The sequence below is a fragment of the Martes martes genome (genome assembly GCF_963455335.1).
Source record: "Martes martes genome assembly, chromosome: 1".
Classification (NCBI taxonomy): Eukaryota; Metazoa; Chordata; class Mammalia; order Carnivora; family Mustelidae; genus Martes; species Martes martes.
Genome location: NC_137888.1, coordinates 106,704,683 through 106,730,019, shown reverse-complemented (window position 1 = coordinate 106,730,019; position 25,337 = coordinate 106,704,683). Strand labels below are relative to the sequence as shown.

Sequence of the window (25,337 nt, the reverse complement as noted above, 5' to 3'; positions counted from 1 at the left end):
AGTACTAATTTGGAATTGGGGAGGAGCACTTGTATTCTGAGGGCCAGTGTGATGTAGAGCAGCATTTCTCAAATTTCAGCCATTAGTGTACTGCTTTCATGTTTTCTGTCATGGCTCCATGATCTGCACCATTAACTAATTTCTTGTCCTTTAACATGATCCTCCCCACCCCTGTTAAAAAGCTTAACTCAGGGGCACTTGGCTGGCTCAGTTGGTAGAGTATGACTCTTGATCTTGGGGTTGTGAGTTCAAGCCCCACATTAGGTGTAGAGCTTACTTAAACAAACAAAAAAAATGTAAGTTTAATTTAAAAAGAAACTTTATTTCATTTATGTAAATGTAAAACCAGTACCATTTGCAATAGAGAGAAAGTAACAATAAAAATTAAAATATACTGTGAACAAAGTGTTATTAAATTCTAGGTACTGTTGCTTGTTGAAAGGCTCTGCTTTCAATATGATCTCCTTTTTTAAAAGAGAGAGGAGGATTAGTATTGGTGAGGTATTAAAAACTGTCCAGCCACCGCCTGAGACTTTTTCCTTGATGTACAAAGAAATACTAGAAAATAAGTGAAATGTGATACATTGTTTTTTATTGCTGTATTTGCTCACCTCCTGCAGTTATCACATAGAACTGTGTCTCATGTGTCACCTAAAAACACTACCAGAATGGAAGGACTGGTGACGTGGGCATCAGATCTGTGTTCAGATTCCTGGCTTCAGGTTAGATACCCCAAGGGCAAAGTACAAGCAGTTAATACTTCACCCTCATTTATGCAGCAGATAGGGGCCAGATGCTGACTGGGTCAGGCTGAGTGGCAGTGTAGGGCTTTTTTAGGCACTGTGGTTAGTGTTCGTAGGGTAGCCAACACAGTGCCTGTCCCTTGTGTAGGCACTATTGTCCTTGCAGTGCCTGTGAGTCCGCAATATCTCTTACAGTTCTTACAGTGTTATCTGTGACATTTCTGCAGCTGGGCCTATCCCATCACACCTGAGGGACCTTGGGCAAGTTACTTACATTCTCTGCCGGCCTGCTGGCCAGAGTGAGAATCACATGAGGTGGCTTGCGTAAACATGCTTTGCAGTGGTGAAGGCTGCACTGGTTTTATCCTTGATAATACCTCGGATGGTAGGTTCTGGTGTCCTGTCTTCCAAGCCTCCCGTACTGAGTTCCGGGAAGGCAGAGACTGTAGTGGGAGCCTTCTATCTACATCACCCTTTGCATTTACAACTTATGCAAAAGTGTCGGTGAAAGGAATGGAAAACGTAATTCCTGCTCATTCTCACTTCCTTTTCTACCTCCCCAGACCAGAGCTTTTGGCCTTATAATCTCTAATGAATCTCAGTAGTCCCTACTTCCCATGTGGAAAATACAAGTATGGTAGATGACGCTGTGCATACTGGTGTGGGCCTGGGATGAAAATGTGTCTACTTGTCCGCAGCGGGTGCTGCTTGGGTCTGTGTGTGTCACCTCCCACAGTCCCATTCTGCGCCATTTGCCCTTTAGCCGGTTAATTCTCTGCCATTTCAAAGCTCACTCTCCACCTCCTGTGATCCTGGTGATTCACAGTCTTTCCCTTAGAACTTTTGTTTGTTACAGATGTTTTTACAAGTTCTTAGCCATGGGGTTCTTTTCTTCTGGCCTTTACAAACCATTTTTCTTGGCTCACAGATTAAAGTCTGTCTATCTATGTCATTGAATGAAGATTTCTAAGACTTTTCTGAGTCCTATTCTCCGAATAAACCACTCACAGCATAGAAATTCTTCCTTCAAAGGTTGGGTTTTTTTGTTTTGTTTTGTTTTGTTTTGCCTGGACAACTTAGTTCTTGTACAGATTTCTATGGGAGGAAGAGACATCTGTGGTGTCCTTGAGGGAAGACAGCAGGCAGGACTGGAGAATTCCTGACACTGAGCAGGTTTGTAGAAAGAGGCCATCTGGCCCCAAGAAGTGAAGTAGCCTGCCGTAGTCACATATCGAGGAGGTGGCCGCGTGCTCAGCAGTCCTGGTGCCTCGCCTCTGCCTGTGACCTCCCAATAAACTTGGGTCTCAAACCCTGAGGGAATGAGCTTTCTCTCAGAGCTCTCTGACCCTCAGAGGGCTGCAAGGAACTTGGTCAGAGACAGAGTGGTCTCTTCCCATTCCAGTGACCTGGCCTGGCCAAAGTGGGATGAATTGAGAGGCCTGGTGACATGGGCTTCCAGGACAGCTACTCCTGCCATCTGCTCACTTGTTTACATCCAGCATGGAAGGTGCTGGATGGTGGGATGAAGGAACCACAGGGAGCAGAGTCTGGCTGGGCAGTAGAGATGTAAACAGAGGGTTGTGATAAGTGCCACAAAGAAGGCTGTGGGAGCACTGACCTTGCCAGGATAGGCAGCCTCCCCCACAGTGAAGGTGAAATTTTGATCCTGGCATCTAAAGTTAACCACACAATAACTGGAAATAACGAATGTCCCCCGCCCCCATCCTGATAATCAGCCAGTACTGATGGGGTTGACTTTCCCATTCACCAGCCTAGCCCTGAGCAAATACCCTCTCCTTAACCAGACCAGGAAGCTCAGGACAGCCAACGGTGTTCTCCCTGGTGCTGCTCCTCTCCACCCTCCGTGAAGGAAAGTAGGAGGTGAGTCCCCCATGAGGATAGGTTGATGACATGGATATGGTGGCCAGCCCCCCAGTCCTGGCATCTAAGGAACCTGGCATAGTGAGGCAGCCTACTCCCCAGAGATCTGTGCTCTGTGCTGTTAGCAGAGGCAAGAGGAGCCACCTCTGAGTTTTGTTTCTGTTGAATATAGAAAGAGGAAGAGAAAGGAAAAGAGGCCGATTCTGCTTCAACACACAGCAGATTTGCGACTGTACTACAGACCAAAGGCAGATCGGCTAGATCCGTGTTAATGGGAAAGCTGCTAAAGAAAATGTCAATTTAAAAAAATCCAAAAATATGTTGGACAGAAGAATTATTATTGGAGTAAGTAAATAGTTTTCTGTGGGCATTACTTTGATGGAGGCATTATTTATATTGAATTTTAAAAAAAGAAGTTCTAGTGCATTTGTTTAAAAAAATCAATCATTATTTAATCGTGACTTTCACTAACCTAAAACACTCTTAATATTCTTAATGGATTTATCTGTTGTACTCTCAATAGGTGTGGTAAATTCTTGCTGGAGACAGAGGAGTGTTACAGTGGAGTTGGTGAGATGCTTTTGTTTTAAGTTCAAGAGGCTCTTCATTTGTTGGTAAAATGTACCTGGCAGCCCCATGTCCAGGAGAAGTGAGGAATAGTCAGCAGACGTCCCCAACAGTGGTGTGCACGCAGCCACAGGAAAGGGTAGAATTATGCTGTACCCAAATTTTCAGAGCCACGAGGCTCTTTTCTTGGAGGAAGGAAGTCAGTAAGAAGGAAAAAGAGAACAGGTTCTGGAAAGAAAGTTAATGCTGATGGCTGTGTTTATGTGTCTCCACTCTTTCACCTGGTGTTCAGTGACCCTGCAAAGGGCCTGGTCTTTCATTTCTGGATCTTGGTGAAAGGTTTAACATTTTCAGGGTTCAGCTCAGAAAATAGGAAGCTTTTCCTGATCTGGTTCCTGCCAGCCTCTCCAGCCTGCTTTCTTGACCCTCCCTGGAAGCATTCTTTGCTCCTCTCAAACTAAATGACCATGCTTCTGTGTACCTCATTCCCTTGACTTGGGAGACCTTTCTGGATCCTTCAACACTTTTGACCTTGCTTCTGGACCCCTCACCTTTGTTCCTGTGGCCCATTCTGTCTCCTGCTGCTCAGGACTCGGCTGAGGTATGTCTGGCCCTTGCTGAGTTCCACCCCGGCTCCCCCCAGCATGACGCAGGCCTATCCTGGATCCGGGATATACTGACGGCATATGTGGCTGTCTTCCCAGCCGGACTGTGAGCTTTTCATGGGAGAGGATAGGCTTTTCACCTGTTTCTCTGGTGTCCAGCATAGTAAAAGCACAGCAAGTGTTTATCAAATAAATGAAATGAGTGAGGTTAATTAAATCTAGAAGTCACTTCCTAGAATACTGAAGAAAAGTGGGGGAGAATTCTGTCAAGTTTCTGGGGCACCTGGGTGGCTCAGGTGGTTAAACGTCCAACTCTTGGTTTTAGCTCAGGTCATGATCTCAGGGGTCATGAGATCCAGCCCCATGTCAGGCTGTGTGCTTAGCAGAGAGTCTGTTTGAAGATTCTCTCCCTCTGCCCCTTCTCTCTCTCTCTTTCATAAGTAAATAAATCTTAAAAAAAAAAAAATTCTGTCAAGTTTCCCAGGGTGGGTGACATGAGGGAGGTTCTTCAACATACAAAGAATGATCAACCTCATTTGTGATTAAAATGCAAGATAGTACTTTTCACATATGAAGAGGCAGAAATTTAAAAATTTGATAACTATATTTCCAGATGTATGGAAAAACAACCTTATGTTGCATTTGAATTTTAACGTTATAAATACAAGCCCTTTAACCCAGTGATTCCATTGCTAGGGGCTCATCTTCCAAGATGGAGTCACACATGTACAAAAATTAGTAGACAGATATTACAGCATTGGGGTTTTTGTTGGTTGGTTGGTTGGTTGGAAATAGCAAAAGAATAGAAACAGTATATGTACATCAAGAGGCTGGTTAAATTAATTATGGCACTTCCATAAAATTGAGAATTAGGCACTTATCAGAAAGAATAATACAACTCTATGTGTATGAGTATGAAACAATCTTCAAGTAAAAAAAAATACAGAGCACAAACATATTTATATGAGGGGGAATATATACATCCATGTTTATGTATAGTATACTCTGGAATGATTTTTTTAAAAACTGGTGTCAAGAACAAGAGTGCAGAAGGATAAGTACAGAAGAGAATTGTTCTACTATACCTTTTGGTATCTTTTGAACTTTGTGCAAAGACGATAGAGTATCTGGGGCACCTGCGTGTCTTATTTGGTTAAGCATCTGCCTTCGGCTCAGGTCTTGATCCTGGGGTCCTGCGATCAAGCCCCTTGTCGGGCTCCCTGCTCAGAGGAGAGTCTGCGTCACACTGTCTTTCTCCCTGTTTGCTCTCCCTGTCTCTCTCTCAAATACATAAAATCTTTAGAAAAAAATAAATAAAAAGTACATTTGTTTGAAAGAAACCGGTTAAGTGGTAGATATAAATGTTCAGATTTGCTGACTTCTGCAGGACCACTGTACAGAAGTCACTGAAAAGAATTCTGTCCTATAAACACTTGTCCTCCTGATGTCTCCCCACACCTTTCCACCCTCTGACCCCTGCCTGTAAAGTCTTTCTTGCTCACCTGTTACCTAGACCCTTATTGCTAGAAGGAGCCTTGGACAGTTATCTTGTGGTATCTTCATTAAATCAAGCTGACCATTGCTACTTTTGAAATAAATGTGCTATGCCTGAAGTTTCACCTACTGCTAAAGCATGTTACTTTAAAAATACGAATGTGGGCTTTACAGAACTATTTAGATCAAAGTTGCAATAACAAGTAGACTATCACCACAATACTAATTAACCAACATCTGAATTACGGACCAGAGCTGTTTCTAAGTAGTGGAAACATAGGCTTTGATCTGGTGGTTTCTGACATCAGTGGAATTCCTTGGAGGCAATTATAGTCTCCTTATTCACAGTCCCATGCCAAGACCTACATATACCTATAGGATGTAGACGAGCTTCTGCTTAGCTGTACCATACCCGTCGTTCATAGTAAATTTCATGAAATAACATCACACCTTCAAAATCCAGATACCACAGGCTGTGCAAGAGTAACCCTAACAGTAGTGAGGGTGTAAACGTAAGGCTTCTGTAATCAGGTAGAAAGGGAAATAAATGGGATAAACTGTGGCTCTTCGGATGGGTTATGATACAAGTAGAGTCAAAACCCACTGTTTTTGGAATACTACTCAGCCATCAAAAAATGAAATCTTACCATCTGCAATGACGTAGTCGAAACTAAAGGGTATTATTCTAAGTGAAATAAATCGATCAGAGAAAGACAATTATATAATCTCACTCATATGTGGAATTCAAGAAACAAAACAGAGGATCATAGGGGAAGAGAGGGAAAAATAAAGGTGAAATCAGAGAAGAAGACAAATCATAAGAAACTCTTAAGCATAGGAAGCAAACTGAAGGTTGCTGGGGGGAATGGGGTAACAGGGTGATGGGCATTAAGGAGGGCACGTGATGTGATGATCACCGGGTGTTATAGGCAACTGATGAATCACTGAACTCTGCCTCTGAAACCAATAATATACTGTATGTTAATTAATTGAATTTAAATTTTAAAAATGGGAGGAAACCCACTATTTTTGGATTGTAAGCCACCCTATTATAAAATATGATGGACTCTGCCATCTAACTTATTTATTGGTTTGTTAAAAATTATGACCCAAACAAAATGCAGGTTTTGCTGAATTGGGTGTTTGTTTTTCCAGTTCTCTTTGCAGCTTAGGTCTATGAAGATACCTCTTCTTCTTCTTACCTTCTGTTTTTGACAGTTCTGTTCTGCTGCTAAGATGAAGTGAATTTTAGTTTGAGAAAGCATTTGGTCATCTTGTCTAACTGCCTCCAGGTCTGCGGCATTAACCAGAGAGGTTAAAGGACTGGCCTCAACATCTGTCTGACAACATGTCCAAAAGGGAATGGGATTCGAATTCAGCTGGGCACGCCTTCCACTCTGTTGTGCTGAAATAATGGTAGCCTTTGGTAACAAAATGTTTTATTAGGGGCGGGGAGAATCACGGAGTTAGGAAATCCAGGGAATATATTTAAATTTGTATTTTTTCTTAAATCGTATTTCTCTAGGAAATCGGGGCCTTTTCTTTAGCTTACAGACGTTAGTTAATAAAGGGTTTGCATTTCCACAAGTTTCTAGCGAATATTACAACTTCTCTATTTCCTACCAAGGAACAAAAGTACTCTCACTTAAGCATAATAATCAAGGTGCTCTTAAATGAAGAAGCATAATCCTTCTAAACTTACCCTGAAATGGATTTTTAGCCTGACTCCTCAGTTGGCTCCATATAATTTCAGTAACGTCTCCCCTGGTTCAGTGCTGGCTCCATGCAGTGCCTTCTAATGAATGACATGGTTGTGACTCATCGAATGAAGTCAGATTCACTCACATTTTGTAGGAAAACTAGCTCTTCTGGGTACATCAGAACCAAAGCTGGGAATGAGAGATGCGAGCGCAGTTGGAGGCTTCTATGCATCTGTCAGAATAACCCTGCCCCCATTTGTAGGGTACACTGCAGTTGACAGAGTACTTTCTCATAATTCCTTGCAGTTTGGCAAGGGACAATTAAGAGGAGAGGGCAGTTGCTCATCACAAAACTAAGGAGACTGGGACTCTACGAACAGCAGAGGGGAGGGCACCGCTGAACTCTCCTCCCTCCCCCAGTCATGTTTCTGAGGACCTGGCTCCAGGCAGAGAAAGAAGGAGCATCCGGAAGTAGGAGGCAGCCCGGGCTGCATCCAGAGAAGGGGAAGGAGATGGGAAAAGGAATCAGAAGCTGTGGTAGCAGGACCTCTTATGGCCACCTGCTGAGCCAGGTAGGTTGTTCACCTGTATTCAGGTCTGGCGTTGGCTTCTCTCTGCAACTTCCCATTCATGGACGGTGGGGGGGCTCACCTAGCCAATGGTGCTGGCTTAAGAGGAAGTGATGAAAAGTCAGGAACCAACTGAGACAGATGCTCTGTTTACAGTCTTTGTAAGAAGAGAGTGTGAATCAGCAGCTGGAAGGAATTCTGTGTTTAAGCGCCAGAGACATTAACCCTGTCGTGTACATTGATTCATTCATCAAATTTATGGGGCGCCTGCTGTGTCCATGCTACCAGGTTGGAAGCTGTGGACATACAGCCGTAGGGATACAATGTACATAGTTGCGGAAGGGTACAGTTCATGAACCTTGCATTTCTGTTAGCACCCCTGGGAAAATTTTCTGTGTAAAAGTCTAGTCTTCCAAAATTGGTTATAAATCAAACTTACATATTTGGAGTTATCTCCACGCTTGTTTGTTTCATTTCAGAATTGATGTGAAGGGATCATAAAATGAATCCTCATTAAGATAATGAATCTTTTTTTTTTTTTGAAATATTTGAAAGCTAGAATGGGGGGACGGGGGACAGAGAGAGAGGGAGAGAGAGTCTTAAGCAAACTCTGTGCTGAGTGCGGAGCATGATCGTGGGCTTGATCTTACCACCCTGAGATCATGGTCTGAGACAGAACCAAGAGTCCTGCTGCTTAATCGATGGTACCGCTCAGGTGCCCCTAGATGATGAATCCTTTTAAAAATAAGAAAAATTCATATACTCTTTCCCCAGTTCATTCAGATGTTTTTAAAGTTGACTATTTGAGGTTTTAAAAAACAAATTGCAGGGTGTGTGGGTGGCTCAGTCGGTCAAGCGTTGGACTCTTGATTTTGGTTCAGGTTATGGCCTCAGTGTTGTGAGATCAGGCTGTGTGTCGGGCTCCACGCTGAGTGTGGACTCTGCTTGAGGTTCTCTCTCTCCCCCTCCTCCTGCCGTGCTGTGCCTGTGCTCATGCTCTCTTCTCTCTCTCTCTCTCTCTCAAATAAATAAATAAATGAAATCTTTTTTAAAAAGTGAATTGCATTGTATTCAGATCATGTAACATTAAGAGCTAGTGATTTTTCTCTCTTTTTTCATCGCAGCTTATGGGATACCAGTTGGTCACTGATTTTTTTTCTCTGTATCCTGTGAACTACTTTTATCTTTGCATTGGGACTGTGCGAAAGTTGTTTTTCTGACTCCTCTCCCAATTTTGACAACTAACTTTTCCCATGATCTTTTTTATTTTCTCCAGAATGCCCCTTTGTATAGCAGAGAAAGCCTTAGGGGGTCCAGTGCCAAGGACAGGCCCTGGGTAGGGAGGAAAACTCCTCCAAAACCCCTCTGTGGCAGTGCACATGTCCCACTGCTATTACACACGGAAGTACCTGCCCCAGCCGCCACTTCCCTCACGGTCCATGGGAACAAGGACTTGGCCATGCTCTTTGCTAACTGCAATTACGTTGTAAGAATACTGTGCAGAGGGATGCCTGGGTGGCTCAGTGGGTTAAAGTCTCTGCCTTTGGCTCAGGTCATGATCCACAGGGTCCTGGGATCGAGCCCCGCATCAGGCTCTCTGCTTAGCAGAGAGCCTGCTTCCCCCACCCCCTTCGCCTGCCTCTCTGCTTACTTGTGATCTCTGTCAAATAAATAAATAAAATCTTTTAAAAAATACTGTGCAGAAGTAGGTGTTTAAAGATATTTGGTTCACTTCTAGCTAAAACCTAAAAAATTTAAGCTAGCAAAAAGCAGGGATAGCCTTTTTCCTTCCCTATTTGATTAGATCAAGGCGCCAACTCGGAAGTTCTTTTGTTCTGTTGAAGTTGAATTGAGAGTTCTCAGGGTTGCTGAGGTCAATAGTGTCCTGTGTTTTTTACTCCCTAGAACATAAGCAGCCTGACATTTTTGTTTTGTTTACTAATATACCCCAGAACCTAAGACAAGTGCTTGGCATACAACAGGTGTTTAGTGAGCATTTGCTCAATGAATTTGGAAAAGTTTTAGGTTTAATCTTAGAAATCATCCTGTTTTCCAAAATTGGATGAAATGTCCTATATTTAATCTCCTGTCAGAACATTCGGGTATGTGCAGTTTGGGTCGTTTACAACCTAGTATAGGTGAGATGTTACTCTTGTATGAGGTGGTGAATACTACTTGATTTGCACAGCCAGGGAAAGGAGTTCCCTTGTGAGGGAGGGGTATGCAATTTGGCCAACCCTCTCCTACCTTTCTCTGGTTATTGGGATTTAGGGCTATGGTAGAGATGCATTTAATTTTTCTCAGTCATCATCATGACTATAATGAATAAGATCAAAGTACTGTATAACTGCTGGGCATGATTCCTTCTTTTCAGAAGTAAAGTGTTGTTGGTTTATCACTCATTCCCAGACATTGAGGACTCATAGCTTCCGGCTTGAATTTTTGTGTTCATTGTGAAACTGTTTCTTCAGTAAGTCAAGACATGCTGACGTACTTCTTGTCTGAAGGGGGAAAACACCACCTTTACATGAGTCCTTTACATGAATCACAGGAAATGTATGTACTGGCTACTGTGCTAGGACAATCTTCTGTATTTTTCATTCAGCAGCCTATTGCATTGAGCTGATGAGCACAAACTAGAGTCAAAGGAATCGGCTTGGTTGAGGACCAGTCAGTGTCTTCCATAAGCACATGTTCTTGAGTTGGAAGAGAGAAGATGGGGTTGAGTGGGCCAGGGAAAAGAAGCCAGCTGTCAGCAACAAATGCTTCTGGTGAATTTGCTGATTGCTGAGCACCTGCTGTGTTCCAGACACTGCTTGGGCTGAGAAGGGGAAAAAAAATGAAAAAGACCCAGGTAGGAAGGAAGGAGGGGGACAGATTTGTGTGCTCTTTGGAAAACTAAAGAAAGCAATTATTTGAAATGGGTTGAAGGGGTGCTGGAGGGATGGCATAGCTGTGGGTGACCAGGCATGTGGCTCCCTTTGCCTTTACAAAGATGATTCTGTGTCTGCCATGCACCACACAAAGCAAACGTTTATATACTCGGATTATAACTTATGTTGCATCGTGTTTATGGGTATCATTTATCTTGGCTCAAATTATGATGTGTAAATACGTGTTTTTACCCTGGTTAGTCTTAATTACAGATAATGAGTTGAGGGCCTTGTAAAGAGTAACTAATCACTTCTGTAGAAACACAGTTTGGTTTTGTTAACTGGAATCTTCATCACAGCAGAATTAAAAACATTAAAGAAAATCTTTTCAGTTCTTAACTCTGTTTAGGTCTTAAAAAGCGGGAATTTGGTGTGCAGATTTTTGGTTCACTTTACTTTTGGTAAGACTCAGCCTTACCTCTCAAAATCTCACTTTCCTGAATCCAAATGCATGTTTGTACTTTGGCACACATAAATGTCCTAAGCTTCTCAGGACTTTATCCACGTGTCTGGGATCCACTCCACCTTTCCCCATACAGCAGTCTGTATCTGGGAGAGGGTTCTCAAACTTTATCATGAGGCTCAGCACAGCCCTGGTTGAGGCCGGTGATAACTAAGCAAAACTGCCAGGCAGATTGGTCCCCCCTCAGGTCTTTGCAGGTGTGTCCACCTCCCAGCCCTTGCCAGGAAAGCCTGAATGTCAACCAGGAGTCAGCTGACCTGGTGAAGTGCTTGACTAGGTAAAGCCTTTATCCCTATCCGCCCCCACTTCACTCCCCCCGCCTCCAGCTAAGGGGATTTATATGTAAGCAAATTCTTTCGAGGAGCAAAGAGTGAGCTGCAATGGTGAAGTTTCCAAAATAACCCTTCCTAGAGGTGGTGTTTTTGGTCAGAGTCTCCAAATGAGGTTGACACTGAGAGGGAAAGGCTAGAAGCCCATTCTTAGGACCCATTTTCCTAGAATTTGCCTGAAAGTGCACATCTTATCCAAAATTCATTGAACTGAAATCTATACATGAAGTGTAAATTGGTAAATAGCACCAAGTGCTATTGGTGAATTGACAATTCCAAAGTGACGTTGTAAGAACAAAGATTTAAACTTGCTGAACCTACACCAAAAATACAAGGCAGGGGACTCATCAACTCCTCGGTTTATTTATCTGAAAAATGGGGATAACAATGTCTACTTCCTATGGGAGTGTTAAGGCTTAAATGAGATGCTTAGTATACATAAATGTAAGTAGTAGTGGTGGTTTGGGGAACGCTTCCTGCTGAAAACACTGTGATGGATGTTTTTGGTGAAACCTCTGAAAACTTTATGAGACTTCATTAATAAAATAACTTGGATGGGGAAGAGATAGTGTTCAGGGAAACACGTGGAAAAGTTCTGGTAACACCAGAGTTAAAACTGTTTCTTTGTCATGTCACAAAATGAATTAAGGAGGGTAATGATGGATGGGAAAGGTGATACTATCTGTAGGGAATTGTATACAAACTTTGATAAGAGTGGTCACACTTTTCCTGTAAGCATTTTTTATTTTCTTTTTTTTTTTTTTTTTTTTATTTATTTATTTGTCAGAGAGAGTGAGCACAGGCAGACAGAGAGGCAGGCAGAGGCAGAGGGAGAAGCAGGCTCCCTGCTGAGCAAGGAGCAGGATGTGGGACTCGATCCCAGGACGCTGGGATCATGACCTGAGCTGAAGGCAGCCGCTTAACCAACTGAGCCACCCAGGCGTCCCTTTTATTTTCTTTTTAATTTCCTAAAGAAGTTATTGGCAAAGAAAAATACTGTTTTCCCCAAATTATTATTTAGATTTCTTTTGGTCTTCCTTCAGTTCAGGTAGTTCTCCTATTTACCACTATTCTGGTAAAAGGAACCCCTTTGCCAAAAACTGAATATGAATAAAAAAAAGAGAAGGTTTTAGATACTTCCTTTTTAAAGAGCTAAAATATTGAATCTCTGAGAAATCTGGTTATCTGCTTTGCTTAAATAGTATATGGTCATTTCAGTCTATAAATTCAAGCGTGCTAATTCCTTTTTTTTTTTTTTTTTAAGATTTTAATTTTAAGTAATCTCTACACCCACCTTGGGGCACGAACCCACAACCCTGAGATCAAGAGTTGCATGTTCTACCGACCAAGCCAGCCAGGTGCCCCCATACTGATTTCTTTTAACTGGAGATTATTTTAACTTTCCTCTTACACTTTCCAAAGGATTTGTAGAATCCTGCAATTGGAATGAAACTTAATGGTCTTTTAATGCGAATTATACTCACTGTACCCCTTCCCCGTAGGGGAATTACTTCACCATCTTGCCCAGGAGTGGCTGGTCTTCTCATGAACATCTAATTATCATAAGTCATCCCCTTGACTTTTCTCTTTCACCTTCTCCTTCTTTCAGCAACAATTAAGAATCCCTGGTGCTTCATCAATAGGGAAATCTGGAATTGTGTTAGCAACTTCCTAAAAAGTCAAGGCCTTTTTATAAGCTAGTAGACAGAGAGGGTGTGGGAGGTTACGTAAGTTACAAAGTCTTGGGCTACTGTTTTATCATATTCACTGATGTCTTTTGTATCGCATTCAAGCAACAGATTTTCATGAGCTCCTGACGCTGAATGTGCAGGAAGCTTGAGCATGTTAGGGTTGCTTGGGAATTTATGGTTTTGTGGACATGAATTTAAAGAGCAAAGGAAGTTACCAGGTTTTTAACTGAAGTTCTCCTGGCTCAAAACCCTTTGCAGTAGGTCACCACAATAATATTTGATTTAATCCTCTTATGATTTGGTCCATAGTACTTGCTAATATTCACAAAGACTTTGATCACATAATTTTTCTTCCTAAAAAGTCAGAAAACTTTTTTGCTCATTTTCAGCAATTTATATATTGAAAACATTAAGTTTTCTAATAACTGTTATAATACATTTATTTTAGATCCCATGGAGACAAAGGCAATTGTTCTTAATTTTGTAAAAAAGAAAGTAACTAAATAATTTGTCAAGTTGACCCCTAATCATTTTCTGTGCCCTGTGTATGTGTGTGTGTGTGTGTGTGTGTGTGTGTGTGCGCGCGTGTGTGACAGAGAGAGAGGCAGACAAAGGGGGATTTGGAGTTAGGATTTAAATGACAGTTGGCTAGAGAATTGGACTTGGCTAGCACCGGTGATTCATTTGCTTCCCAGGACCTAGGTCCTGGTCCAGTTTAGCACAGAATATCCCTTGTACAGACTATGCAGAAGTTTTAAGTTTAAGGTTTTTTAAAATTTTATTTAAATTCAACTAATTAACATACAATGCATTATTTATTTCAGGGGTACAGGTCTGTGATTCATCAGTCTTATATAACACCCAGTGCTCATTACAACACATGTCCATCTCCCACTTACTCCACCCCTTCACTCCCTTCCCCTCCGGCAACCCTCAGTTTGTTTCCTGTGATTAAGAGTCTTTTATGGTTTGTTTCCCTCTCTGGTTTCATGTTGTTTCATTTTCTCCTCTCTTCCCCTATGATCTTCTGCCTTGTTTTTCTTAAATTCCACTTATCAGTGAGATCATATGATAATTACCTTTCTCTGATTGACTTATTTTGCTTAGAATAAACCCTCTAGTTCCATCCATATCGTTGCACATGGCAAGATTTCATTTTTGATGGCTGTGTAATACTCCATCATATGTATGCCACATCTTCTTTATCCATTCATCTCTCGATGGACATCTGGGCTCTTTCCATAGTTTGGCTATTGTGGACAGAGCTGCTATAAATATTGGAGTACAGGTACCACTTCAGATCACTACATTTCTATCTTTGGGGTAAGTACCTAGTAGTGCAATTGCTGGGTCATAGGGTAGCTCTATTTTCAACTTTTTGAGGAACCTCCATACTGTTTTCCAGAGTGGCTGCACCATTCTGCTTGCATTCCAACCAAGAGTGTAGGAGGGTTCCCCTTTCTCCACATCCTTTTTTTTTTTTTTTTAAAGATTTTATTTATTTATTTGACACACAGAGAGAGATCACAAGTAGGCAGAGAGGCAGGCAGAGAAAGAGGGGGAAGCAGGCTCCCCGCTGAGCAGAGAGCCCGATGCGGGGCTCAATCCCAGGACCCTGGGATCATGACCTGAGCCGAAGGCAGAGGCTTAACCCACTGAGCCACCCAGGCGCCCCATCCCTTTCTCCACATCCTTGTCAACATCTGTCATTTCCTGACTTGTTAATTTTAGCCATTCTGACTGGTGTGAGGTGGTAGGTATCTCATTATGGATTTGATTTGTATTTCCTTGATGCCGAGTGATGTGGAGCACTTTTTCATGTGTCTGTTGGCCGTCTGGATGTCTTCTTTGCAAAAATGTCTATTCATGCTTTCTGCCCATTTCTTGATTGGATTAGTTCTTGGGAGTTGATTTTTTTTTTTAAGATTTATTAATTTATTTGACAAAGAGAGAGAGGTCACAAGTATGCAGAGAGGCAGGCAGAGGGAGAGGGGGAAACAGGCTCTCCACTGAGCAGAGAGCCTGGTGCTGCCCCACATGATATCAGGATCCTGATATCATGACCTGGGCCAAAAGCAGAGGCTTAACCCACTGAGCCATCCAGGCGGCCCTGGGAGTTGATTTTGATAAGTTCTTCATAGATTTTGGATCCTAGTCCTTTTATCTGATATGGCATTTGCAAATATCTTCTCCCATTCTGTCGGTTGTCCTTTGATTTTGTTGACTCTTTCCTTTGCTGTGCAAAAACTTTTTATCTTGATGAAGTCCCAATTAAGTCTAAGTTTTAAACACATACTAATGAGTGCATGGGATACAGTGGAATCTGACTGTGGCACTATCTGGTGAGGCAGGGCAAAACAAGAACCATGGTGGTTTTAGTCTTGGCTCTACCACAGTCCTTGGAGTTGGTTAATGTACTTGACACTCTTTACAGATAATGCACATTTCATGGTGCTCTAATTTCTCTCCAGAGTGAGGACTGTGTGTCATCTGATGGCATCCAGAGTGGCTGTGGAAACAGATGGGACCTAGTTAGGTAGACTCCTTCATTGAACCCTAAAGGACTCTTCTGTAGGACCCACTTTACTTCCTAGATTGCCTCTCTTGCCCACAGTTTCCCTGGGGATCCTCCAGTCCCTAGATGGCCTAATTTTCAAATGGAACCTGAGAGCTCATGAGCTGTGTTCCCACAGTTTGTTAATTTTGTTCTCCATTCAAGCCATCATCATGGTCAAGGCTTGGGCTAGAGTTCCCAAGGCGCTGATTAGACTTGTGGCTAATTACCATATGCCTGGAAAACTATGCCATCATCCTCTGCTCATGCAAGCATGTATTTTACATTTTTTTTTTTTTACCCCCAAATACAGGTAAAATGGTTCTTCAGAATCATAGCAATTCCATGACAATTGAATATGACTGTATTTCCCCACATGGTTGGCCACTTATTTTAAGCTACAAATTCTACCATACAAAATAATTTCTGTTGGGTAATTGAAATTCCTAACAATGGACATCTTGTTTATCTGAAATTCACTCTAGTTGGAACTTTCTATCTCCTCTGGGCATCTACAGTACAAAGATAATAACATTCATAAAAAGTAGTCTGAGGCACTTAGATGTTGAAAAGTTCCATATACTGTCAATTAAGTCAGTTAGAATTAGATTAATTGAGGTTAAGTGTATTTGTTTTCTAGTTCTTTAAGATTTGATAGTCTAGACGTGTCTACTACAGTCACTGATTAACCAGAATATAAAATCAAAGTAGCCAAGTCCCCCAGCCCATTCCCGAGATGGCTGTACGACTGACAGTATTCCCCCTTTCCTGGTAGTGTGGAGACTGAGCTTCTTTACTTTTCTCACCCAAAATACTTACCTTCCTTGAATTTTGAGAGTGGGTAATTCTAAATTCCTAAATCCTAGAGCCACTGGGAAAGAGCCTGTGTATCTCCATTAAAGGACACTCTCTGCTTGACTGTAGGTCTTACTCTGCTTTCGATTAAGATGAAAAAGAAAAAAATCAAAACTGTGCTTCTGACTGCCCTCTTCACTCTTGTCCGTTTATCCCCCTTGGTTGTTGTATCTCTTTATTCTCTTTAAATCTAGAGCAATCTACAGTTTTTGGATTTTTTTGGGGGGGGGATTTTTTAATGACATTGACATTTTGAAGAGTCCAAACTAGTTGTCTTACAGAAAATTTTACATCGTTTCTTTGCATTGCTCTTCTCTCCTGTGATATTGTTTTGTTTTTTTGTTTTTGTTTTTGCTGTGGTGAAATGTACATAACAAGGTTTGCCATTTTAGCCATTTTTAAATGTGCTGTTCAGTGGCAGTAAGCCCACTGGCAGTGTTGTACAACCATCACCACTATCTATTTTCATCATCCCAAATAGGAACTATGTACCAATAAACAGTAATTTCCCCTTCCCTTAACCCACTGATCTAGATCTAATTAACCTGACCAGTATAAGTCTGAATGGATTCTCTTAAGTTTGGAGATATATCCAAAATATTCCTTCATGTGAAAAAGTTATAAGAAAATAAATATAAGACCCAAACAGATTAACTTTAGTATGTGTACTGCCCAAGTGAGCACACTAACAGATTAACTTTAATAAGCAGTGCACAGGGATGCCTGGGTGGCTCAGTCAGTTAAGCGTCTGCCTTCGGCTCAGGTCACGAATTCAAGGCCCTGGGATCGAGCCCCACATCAGGCTCCCTGCTCAGTGAGGAGTCTGCTTCTCCCTCTCCTTCTGCCCATCCCCCAGTTCGTGCGCTCTCTCTCTCTCTCTCTCTCTCTCTCTCTCTCTCTTTCTCTCTCAAATAAATAAAATCTTTTAAAACATAAAGATCAGTGCAGAGCATAAAATTTTGATACATGCTACAACATGGATGAGCCTTGAAAATATTATATGAACTGTAATAAGCCAAACAGAAAAGGACAAATATTTTATGATTCCATTTACAGAGGTATCTGTAATAGGCAAATTCTTTATTCTTATATTTGAGGTAGACTGATGAAAACATTGAAGGCATGCGTATAAACTGCAGATGTAACCAGTTGCTTTTGATGAAGGGATAAGTGCACAAAGTCTGGGCAGTTTGGTGTGACAAGAGAAAGAGATGAGGGAGGCAGTAACAGGGTCATGAAAGGGAGTTTGGATGTGGTGACAGGGAGTCAAAAAAGGCAGGAGTAACCAGTCATAGTTGTGTTTTAGAAAGTCTCTGGCAGCCAGGGAGGGATGGATGGGAGAGGAGGGAGTACAGGTGGAAGAAGGGCCAACTGGGAGATTGCTGTAATGCTTCTGGGCAGTGAGGATGAGAGATGTCATTACATAGATTTAGAGAAGCTTGATTTCTTTTTTAAAATAAAGGAACTGAGGGTGCCTGGGTGGCTCAGTGGGTTAAGCCTCTGCCTTCAGCTCAGGTCATGATCTCAGGGTCCTGGGATCGAGTCCCGCATAGGGCTCTCTGCCCGGCAGGGAGCCTGCTTCCCCCTCTCTCTCTGCCTGCCTCTCTGCCTACTTGTGATCTCTCTCTGTCAAATAAATAAATAAAATCTTAAAAAAAAAAAAAAGGAACTGAGATTATTCCCTTTTTTTAAGGAATAAAAAAAAATTATTTTCTGAAAACCAGTCCCTTTCCTGGGGCACCTAGGTGGCTCATTCGGTTAAGCATCTGTCTTCAGCTCAGGTCATGATCCTAAGGTCCTGGGATCAAGCCCCATATCGGGCTCCCTGCTCAGCTGGGAGCCTGCTTCTTCCCCTACTCCCCTCCTCCCACCCCGCTCATGCTCTCTCTTACTGTCTCTCTCTCTCTCTCTCTCAAATAAATAAATAAATAAAATTCGTAAAAAACCCCCAAAACTAAAACAAACCAAAGCAGGCCTGAGTTACTGTATACGTTTGGCTTTTTAAAGCAAGGCACACTTTTATGGATGTCAGAGAGAAAAAGATCTACTTTTGCTGGTTGAATCTGAGCCAAACGCTGTTTCTTTTTTAAAGGAAACAGGGAAAAGAACTCTTCCCTTTTCTCTTGACTACCTGGCAAAGGAGAAGTAAACAGTTGGCCTTCCTGGGTGGGGTCAGAGGATCCACATGCGAGGCAGGCTACAGCCAGCAGGAGGAGTGCTTTTCCCAGCCCCGGGGGTGCCCTGTTCACCTTTTAGACTGGACACTGGGCTCTGTGCCGGTCAGGAAACTAGTTACCAGACAGGAGACTAGTAACCGGGAGACTGTTCTTGAGGAAATTACCTTCAGCAGAGGGTTGGTGGGGGGACATGACAGCCCCAGCAGAGAAATACTGATAGTGGAGTGAGCTGTTAGAAAAGCTGGAGTGCAGAGGAGACAGTTCTGCCTGGAGACGCGCTGGAAGCCTCTGCAGGTGTGAGCAGGGTTTGAAGGGCATGTGGAAGTCCCTCCCAGGGGAGAGGGACCCGGGCATCGAAGGACACCGACACAAGGGGGCACACCATCCAGATGGTGCTGTGCAAGCTAGCAGGACCCGTGAGGGTCCTGATCATTCCTGATCCTGAAAGATAATCGCTAGGGATAATCTTCACAGTGACCCAAGGATCAGTTTAATTGGTTCTCCAGTAGTGATCACCAGTTCCTTTTTTAGTTCTTGTTTCTTTTTCTTCCTTTCCATAGTGAGTTAAGATTAGAGATGCCACACACTAGTTTTTTAGAGATTATTTCTCCTAGAATTCTAAACAAACATTGCAGTTGTTGAACTGATTGCTCAATGTGCATTCTTTACATGAGGTATTACAGGGAAACATTAGTATTTATGCCCATTTAGTTAGGATTTGGGGTCATTTGGACCAGGCCGAGTGTGACGGCTTACACATTAGGAACAGAGTTGGCTAAATAAATTAATATTCTGTGAAATAAGATTTCAAGAATGCTTAACCTAATTATGGAAGAAGTGAGCTGTTTGTTTTTGTTCTTTCCCTTTTTTCTTTCTTTTTTTAAATTTAGTAGATTATGGTGTACTTTTTTTTTTTTCTTAGATTTTATTTATTTATTTGACAGAGAGAGATCGCAAGTAGGCAGAGAGGCAGGCAGAGAGAGGGGAGGAGGGAAGCAGGCTCCCCGCTGAGCAGAGAGCCCAATGCAGGACTCGATCCCAGGACCCTGAGATCATGACCTGAGCCAAAGGCAGAGGCTTAACCCACTGAGCCACCCAGGCGCCCCTCTGGTGTACTTTTCAAGAATAAATCTTATGTATTCATTAAAGCAGCCTTAGTAGGAGTTTTAATTGTTAATTTTTTAAAGCAAGTAAGATGTGAATACATTCCCATTTTATTAAAAATGTAAATGATAGAAGTAGCTAAAATAAAAAGTGTATGTCCCCCTTTTACCAACTGCTTCTAGCTACCTTTTTTATGCATTTACAAACACATACATTTAATAACGGGTAACCTGTTTTGGGTGCTTAAAAAACAGGATCAACCTAATCTATAATTAGCTCTCTTCTTACAGCAACATGCCTTAGAGTGTTCCCTATGACCATGCCCATGTGTTTACTTCATTTTTTTAAAGTAATCTCTACACCCAGTGTGGGGTTCGAACTCTCAACCCCGAGATCAAGAATCGGTTGCTCTACTGACTGAGCTAGCTAGGTATCCCTACTTCATTCTTTTTAATGGTCATCTAATATTCCATCTTGTGACTATCCTATGATTTATTTAATTTTTTTTATTTTCTCACCATAGCATATATCCTCCCCAATGTTCATCACCCGGCCACCCCATCCATCTATCCCCCCTCCCCTCCAGAAACCCTCAGTTTGTTTCCTGAGATTAAGAGTCTTTTATGGGGGGAAAAAAAGTCTCTTATGGTATGTCTCCCTCTCTGGTTTCATCTTCCCTTCCCCTATGATCCTGTGTCTTGTTTCTCAAATTCCTCATATCAGGGAGATCATATGATAAATTTCGCTAAGCATAATACCCTCTAGTTCCATCCACGTCATTGCAAATGGCAAGATTTCGGTTTTTTGATGGCTGCATAGTATTCCATTTTATATTTATATATCACATCTACTTTATACATTCATTGCTTGATGGATATCTGGACTCTTTCCATTGGCTATTTTGGACAGTGCTGCTATAAACATTGGGGTACATGTGCCCCTTCGGATCACATTTGTATCGTTGGGCTAAGTACCTAGTAGTGCAATTGCTGGGTCGTAGGGTAGCTCTATTTTCAACTTTTTGAGGAACCTCCATGCTGTTTTCCAGAGTGGCTGCACCAGCTTGCATTCCAGTGTAGGAGGGTTCCCCTTTCTCCGCATCCTCACCAACACTTGTTGTTTCCTGACTGGTTGATTTTAGCCATTCTGACTGGTGTGAGGTGGTATCTCATTGTGGTTTTGATTTGTATGTCCTTGATGCTAAGTGCTATTGAGCACTTTTTCATGTGTCTGTTGGCCATTTGGATGTCTTCTTTGCAGAAGTGTCTGTTCATGTGTTCTGCCCATCTTATGATTTATTTATTCCTTGCCCTGTTAGTGGATATTCAAATTGTTTGCAGTCTTTGTCATAACGAACAATGCTATTGTAGCTGTCTTTTTTCAAATCTTTGTGTTCATGCATGAGTTTCTTCCAATAAGACTTATACGACTAAATTCTTGGTTCACATTTAGAGTCAATGTTTATATTTGGAGATAACAAAATTTTTTAAAAATATTCAATTTCTTGCAAATTCTGATGCCTTTTCTATAAGTAGTTAGACTTGTGACATCTTCTGTGGAGCAATCCATGTAGCCACTACATGGGATGGTGTCAGCAGTTTTATTATGAACTATTGCCAAGGGCAGTGTCAGAAAAGAGGCTTCATAGTATAGAGATAGAAATGAATTCTTGGTTCGTTTTCCTCCTTCCTATCCTGATACAAGATTAGGGGTTCTATAGACTGGCTTGTATTGTCATTTAAGCAGCCCCATAGAAAGCATGAATGTATTCTCATTTTTTAAAAATAAGGCAGAAGTACTCTGTAGGCTCTAGAACATAGGGATGCCCCCCCTGCGTTTAAAATCTGAGAAAGCTGGAACCCCCGCCCCCCACTTACTTCATTGTTTGCTTCCATGTTTCTTCTCTCTTTAACTCTCTGCATGAATTGTAACATTGTTTTCAGGGGCTATGGCCCAGATTAAAGCCATGCAAAAACATATGTTATTACTATTTGTTACCTCTGACACCAGAAAGAAAGAAAAAGTAATGGGTACTTTGGCCATCACATCCCTTCTCTTGCAACCCCCTCCCAAATGGTTATTTAGGAGAATTGAATATCAAGTCTATCCATGAAAATGAACTCTCTAATATTTAAATGCTGATTTGTGGGGCATCTGGTAGCTTAGTCATTAAGCACCTGCCTTCTGCACAGGTCATGATCCCAGGATCCTGGGATGGAGTGCCAGATAACTCTCCCACTCCCCCTGCTTGTGTTTTCTCTCCCTCTCTCTCTCTCTCTCTGTGTCAAATAAATAAATAAAACCTTTAAAAATAAATAAATAAGTGCCAATTTATATTCTTTTCAGGATCTAACATGTTCTTAAAAGGTAGAAAAATTTGTGGGGTGCCTGAGTGGCTCAGTGGTTTAAGCCTCAGCCTTCTGCTCAGGTCATGGTCTCAGGGTCCTGAGTTCGAGCCCCACATCAGGCTCCCTTCTCAGCAGGGAGCCTGCTTCCCTTTCTCTCTCTGCCTGCCTCTCTGCCTACTTGTGATCTCTGTCAAATAAATAAATAAAGTCTTAAAAAAAAAAAGGTAGAAAAATTCTTCTCCTCCTATTTCTATTCTTTTCTCTAATTTTAATGTTTACATAAAAACAAGAAACATTCTAAATCACTTAAAGTTATCAGACCAGCAGGATGTCCCGGAAAAACAGAAAAATCCTCTGACTAGAGAGGCGGAAGTCCCAACAGTCCATCAGCAGGGGATGAGTTAAATGCACTTTGGTACATCCAGGTAGGAGAAGATAGAATGAGGAAAAATAGTTGCTCTCTCCCAACATGGGAAGATCAGCAGGATATTACTGTTAAGGTGAAAAAAACAACATGCAGAGAGTTTGTAGAATATGCAAATATTTCTGTAAGAGAAAAGGAGAAATAAGAATTTATATTTGCATTTGTGTTTATTTACATGAAGAAATGGAAGGATACACGAGTAATAAGTAAAATATTTGCTTCTGTTGAGGGAAGGGGGTGCCTGGGAGTAAGTCTTTTCCTAGTCTACCTTTTTAGAGTGTTCTAATTTTTGGATTATTACTGTATTATTTAAAGATGAAAGTAATTTTTGAGAGGTAGTTTTGCATTATTAGGTATAGAGTGAGCTAAATCTGATCTTGGTGAAGCCTACTCTAATGTGACTTTAACTGTATGTTTGAGCCTAGGTACCTTTTGGGGTGGGGTCAGTTGCAGGGCCATATGTTTTGGGGAGGAAGGTAGTAAATTCTGTAGTTAGAATCTCTCTGACAATTTAAGTTCTAACCACTTTGGCAAGAAGTTGAAAAGGCATGTCTGCGTTTAAACTGTTTCTTTAGCATATTCAGACTTGTTGGGCTTATTCTTCACTTTTTTCCCCCAAGTAATTGACACCCTTAAAACATGATGCTCATGAGTCAAAGCTGGAATCTCTTGCCAATGCCTCCTTAAGCCCCCTGAGAAGGTGAACTCAAACTCTGGTCTTAAGCCTCTTTTTATTACTTGTTGAAGTCTGTGTCCTAGAGAGAGTGCTACAGTCTGATCTTTCATTTTTACAGGAGCAGAAAAATTCAGATCCGAAACATCCCTCCTCACCTGCAGTGGGAGGTAAGCCCGTGTCACCTGTGTGTTTATGGTCTCCCTGCTCTCTGTCCTTTTTAATAGGCCAGCAAAACCTCTCTCCATCTGTTAGTTCCCTGAGGAATTAGAGGTCCTCAAGGCCTTTCCCACAAGGCCACTAGGTCCTCTATCTCCCTTTTTCAGTACCCTCATGTATGTGATCTGTCATAACATTAGGTTTGTGTTTGTCCTTCTCGTGGTGCAAGATGTACACTTTGAGCCCTCCTGGTCTGTCTTCTTGAGCACCAGGCACCGACAAACTGAAAAAAAATGTGTATCTGGTTGGTGATTTTTATCTCATGATTTTGTGAACGATTTTTGCCTTTCCAAATTATGATTTTGGAAAAAAAAATAAAATCAGTGGAAACTCAATAAAAAAAGAAGTTTGTTAGTTTGAGTAGGTTTTTCTTTTTAATTAGTTTTGCTATGAGTAGTGGGTAAGATACAGTTTCAGAATTGTAAAAGTTTTTATAAAATAGCAACACTGAAATCAAGAAGATAAAATTCAAAGAGTGGCTTGCATTATTTAAAAACAAACTGCCCAAATGTTTATTTCCAACTCAAAATCAAAACAGCCTTGAAGGAAACAATGTTTTGTCTAATATTTTTATACTTAAAAGAAATACTAACCTTTATTATGAAACATTTCAAACATATATATCCTATTGCTTTGTAAAAATTAGGAGATTCCATATGTTATATGTTAATTTAAAAATAAATAAATAGATAGATAGATAGATAAGGAGATTCCCTAGAGAGAGACAGAAGGAAGAATGGTTAAAACTTTCAAGAAGGACAAGTGAGCCTTGTATTTTATTCTGCTTTTCATTTCAAAAGCAGTATGTTCCAACTGTCATGATGAATGGGATTGTTAACAGTTACTAAGACTGAAATTCTGCTGTGTCACCTCAGTGAAAAGATTACTTAAGAGTCAATAAGCAAATGCAAGTACCATGTATTTATTCAGTTCTGTTTTGTTGGAAGACCTGAAAAATCAATTTAATTAGATTATTGCCATACTGTCCTTGTTTTGTTTTAGTTCATTTGCTGGAAGTTATCACTATACCGTGTGTGTGTGTGTGTGTGTGTGTGTGTGTGTGTGTGTGTGTGTGAATATGATCTTGTCTTCCCATTCTGACATTGAAGCTTTCTTTCTTTCTTTTTTCAGGTGCTGGATGGACTTTTGGCTCAGTATGGGACAGTGGAGAATGTAGAACAAGGTAATAAGGAAATTAGCCTATTGAATTTTGATAGGGATTATTATCTGTTATTTCTTATAGGCTGGGCCAGCTCCAAGGAGAAATAGTAAATTCAAATTCCTTTGGAACAAGCTTCCTCGTATATGAGAGATATTCAGATCTTTTTATCCATATCTCTATAATTTATTTTTTCAAGGACTAGGATTTTCAGGTTGTTTTTTTAATACTCTGTTAATGTGCTGAAGCCGTAGGCAAACACTGTCAGGCCAGGGTAAGCTTAATTCACTTGGAAGTAATTGAATTTATGCTCTTACAGTTTTCCTCTTCCTGGCTGAGAACAACAGATCCCTAATGTCTCAGTGTTTCTCAAGGAATAGGACTCCTACACCAGAATCCCTCACGGTGCTTATGAAAATGCAGACTCTTGGGGCTTACCATAGACCTAGAAAGTAAAACTCTTAGGGGCAAGAGTTCATGAATCTTTATTTTAAACAAGCACCCCCAAGTGATTTTTGCGTATACTCAAGTTTGAGAGCCACAGGCTTAGGAACAGTGTTGGAAATCCACAGAAAATAGATACTCTTCTTTCTACCATTCTCATCTCATCTAAAACATGAAATGCTATGATTTTAAAAAGAAAAAAAGGTACATTTTTAAAGAAGCTGGTATCTTATATGGCTCTTTAAGTGTCCCAGAAAAGTAGATTCCAGGCTTCTGATGTGACAGGCTATATCATAAAGATTATTTTTCCTTTGGCCTAAAAAGCAGGATGTGAATTCGGTCATTTAGTGACTATGGGCCCTTGGAAAAGTCACTTACCCTCCCTGACTCAGTTTCCACCTGTAC

General features: G+C 41.3%; 1 protein-coding gene across 3 annotated transcripts in view; it reads left to right on the top strand.

Annotated features, from left to right (window-relative positions):
* Positions 1 to 25,337, top strand: part of IGF2BP2 (insulin like growth factor 2 mRNA binding protein 2) — a 160,194-nt gene that overhangs the window by 93,247 nt on the left and 41,610 nt on the right. For all 3 annotated transcript variants that reach the window (XM_080809284.1, XM_080809282.1, XM_080809283.1), the window contains exons 3-4: positions 23,232 to 23,280; positions 24,461 to 24,512. In XM_080809284.1, the coding sequence (XP_080665410.1) occupies positions 23,232 to 23,280; positions 24,461 to 24,512 (101 nt within the window). The remainder of the gene's footprint in view (positions 1 to 23,231; positions 23,281 to 24,460; positions 24,513 to 25,337) is intronic.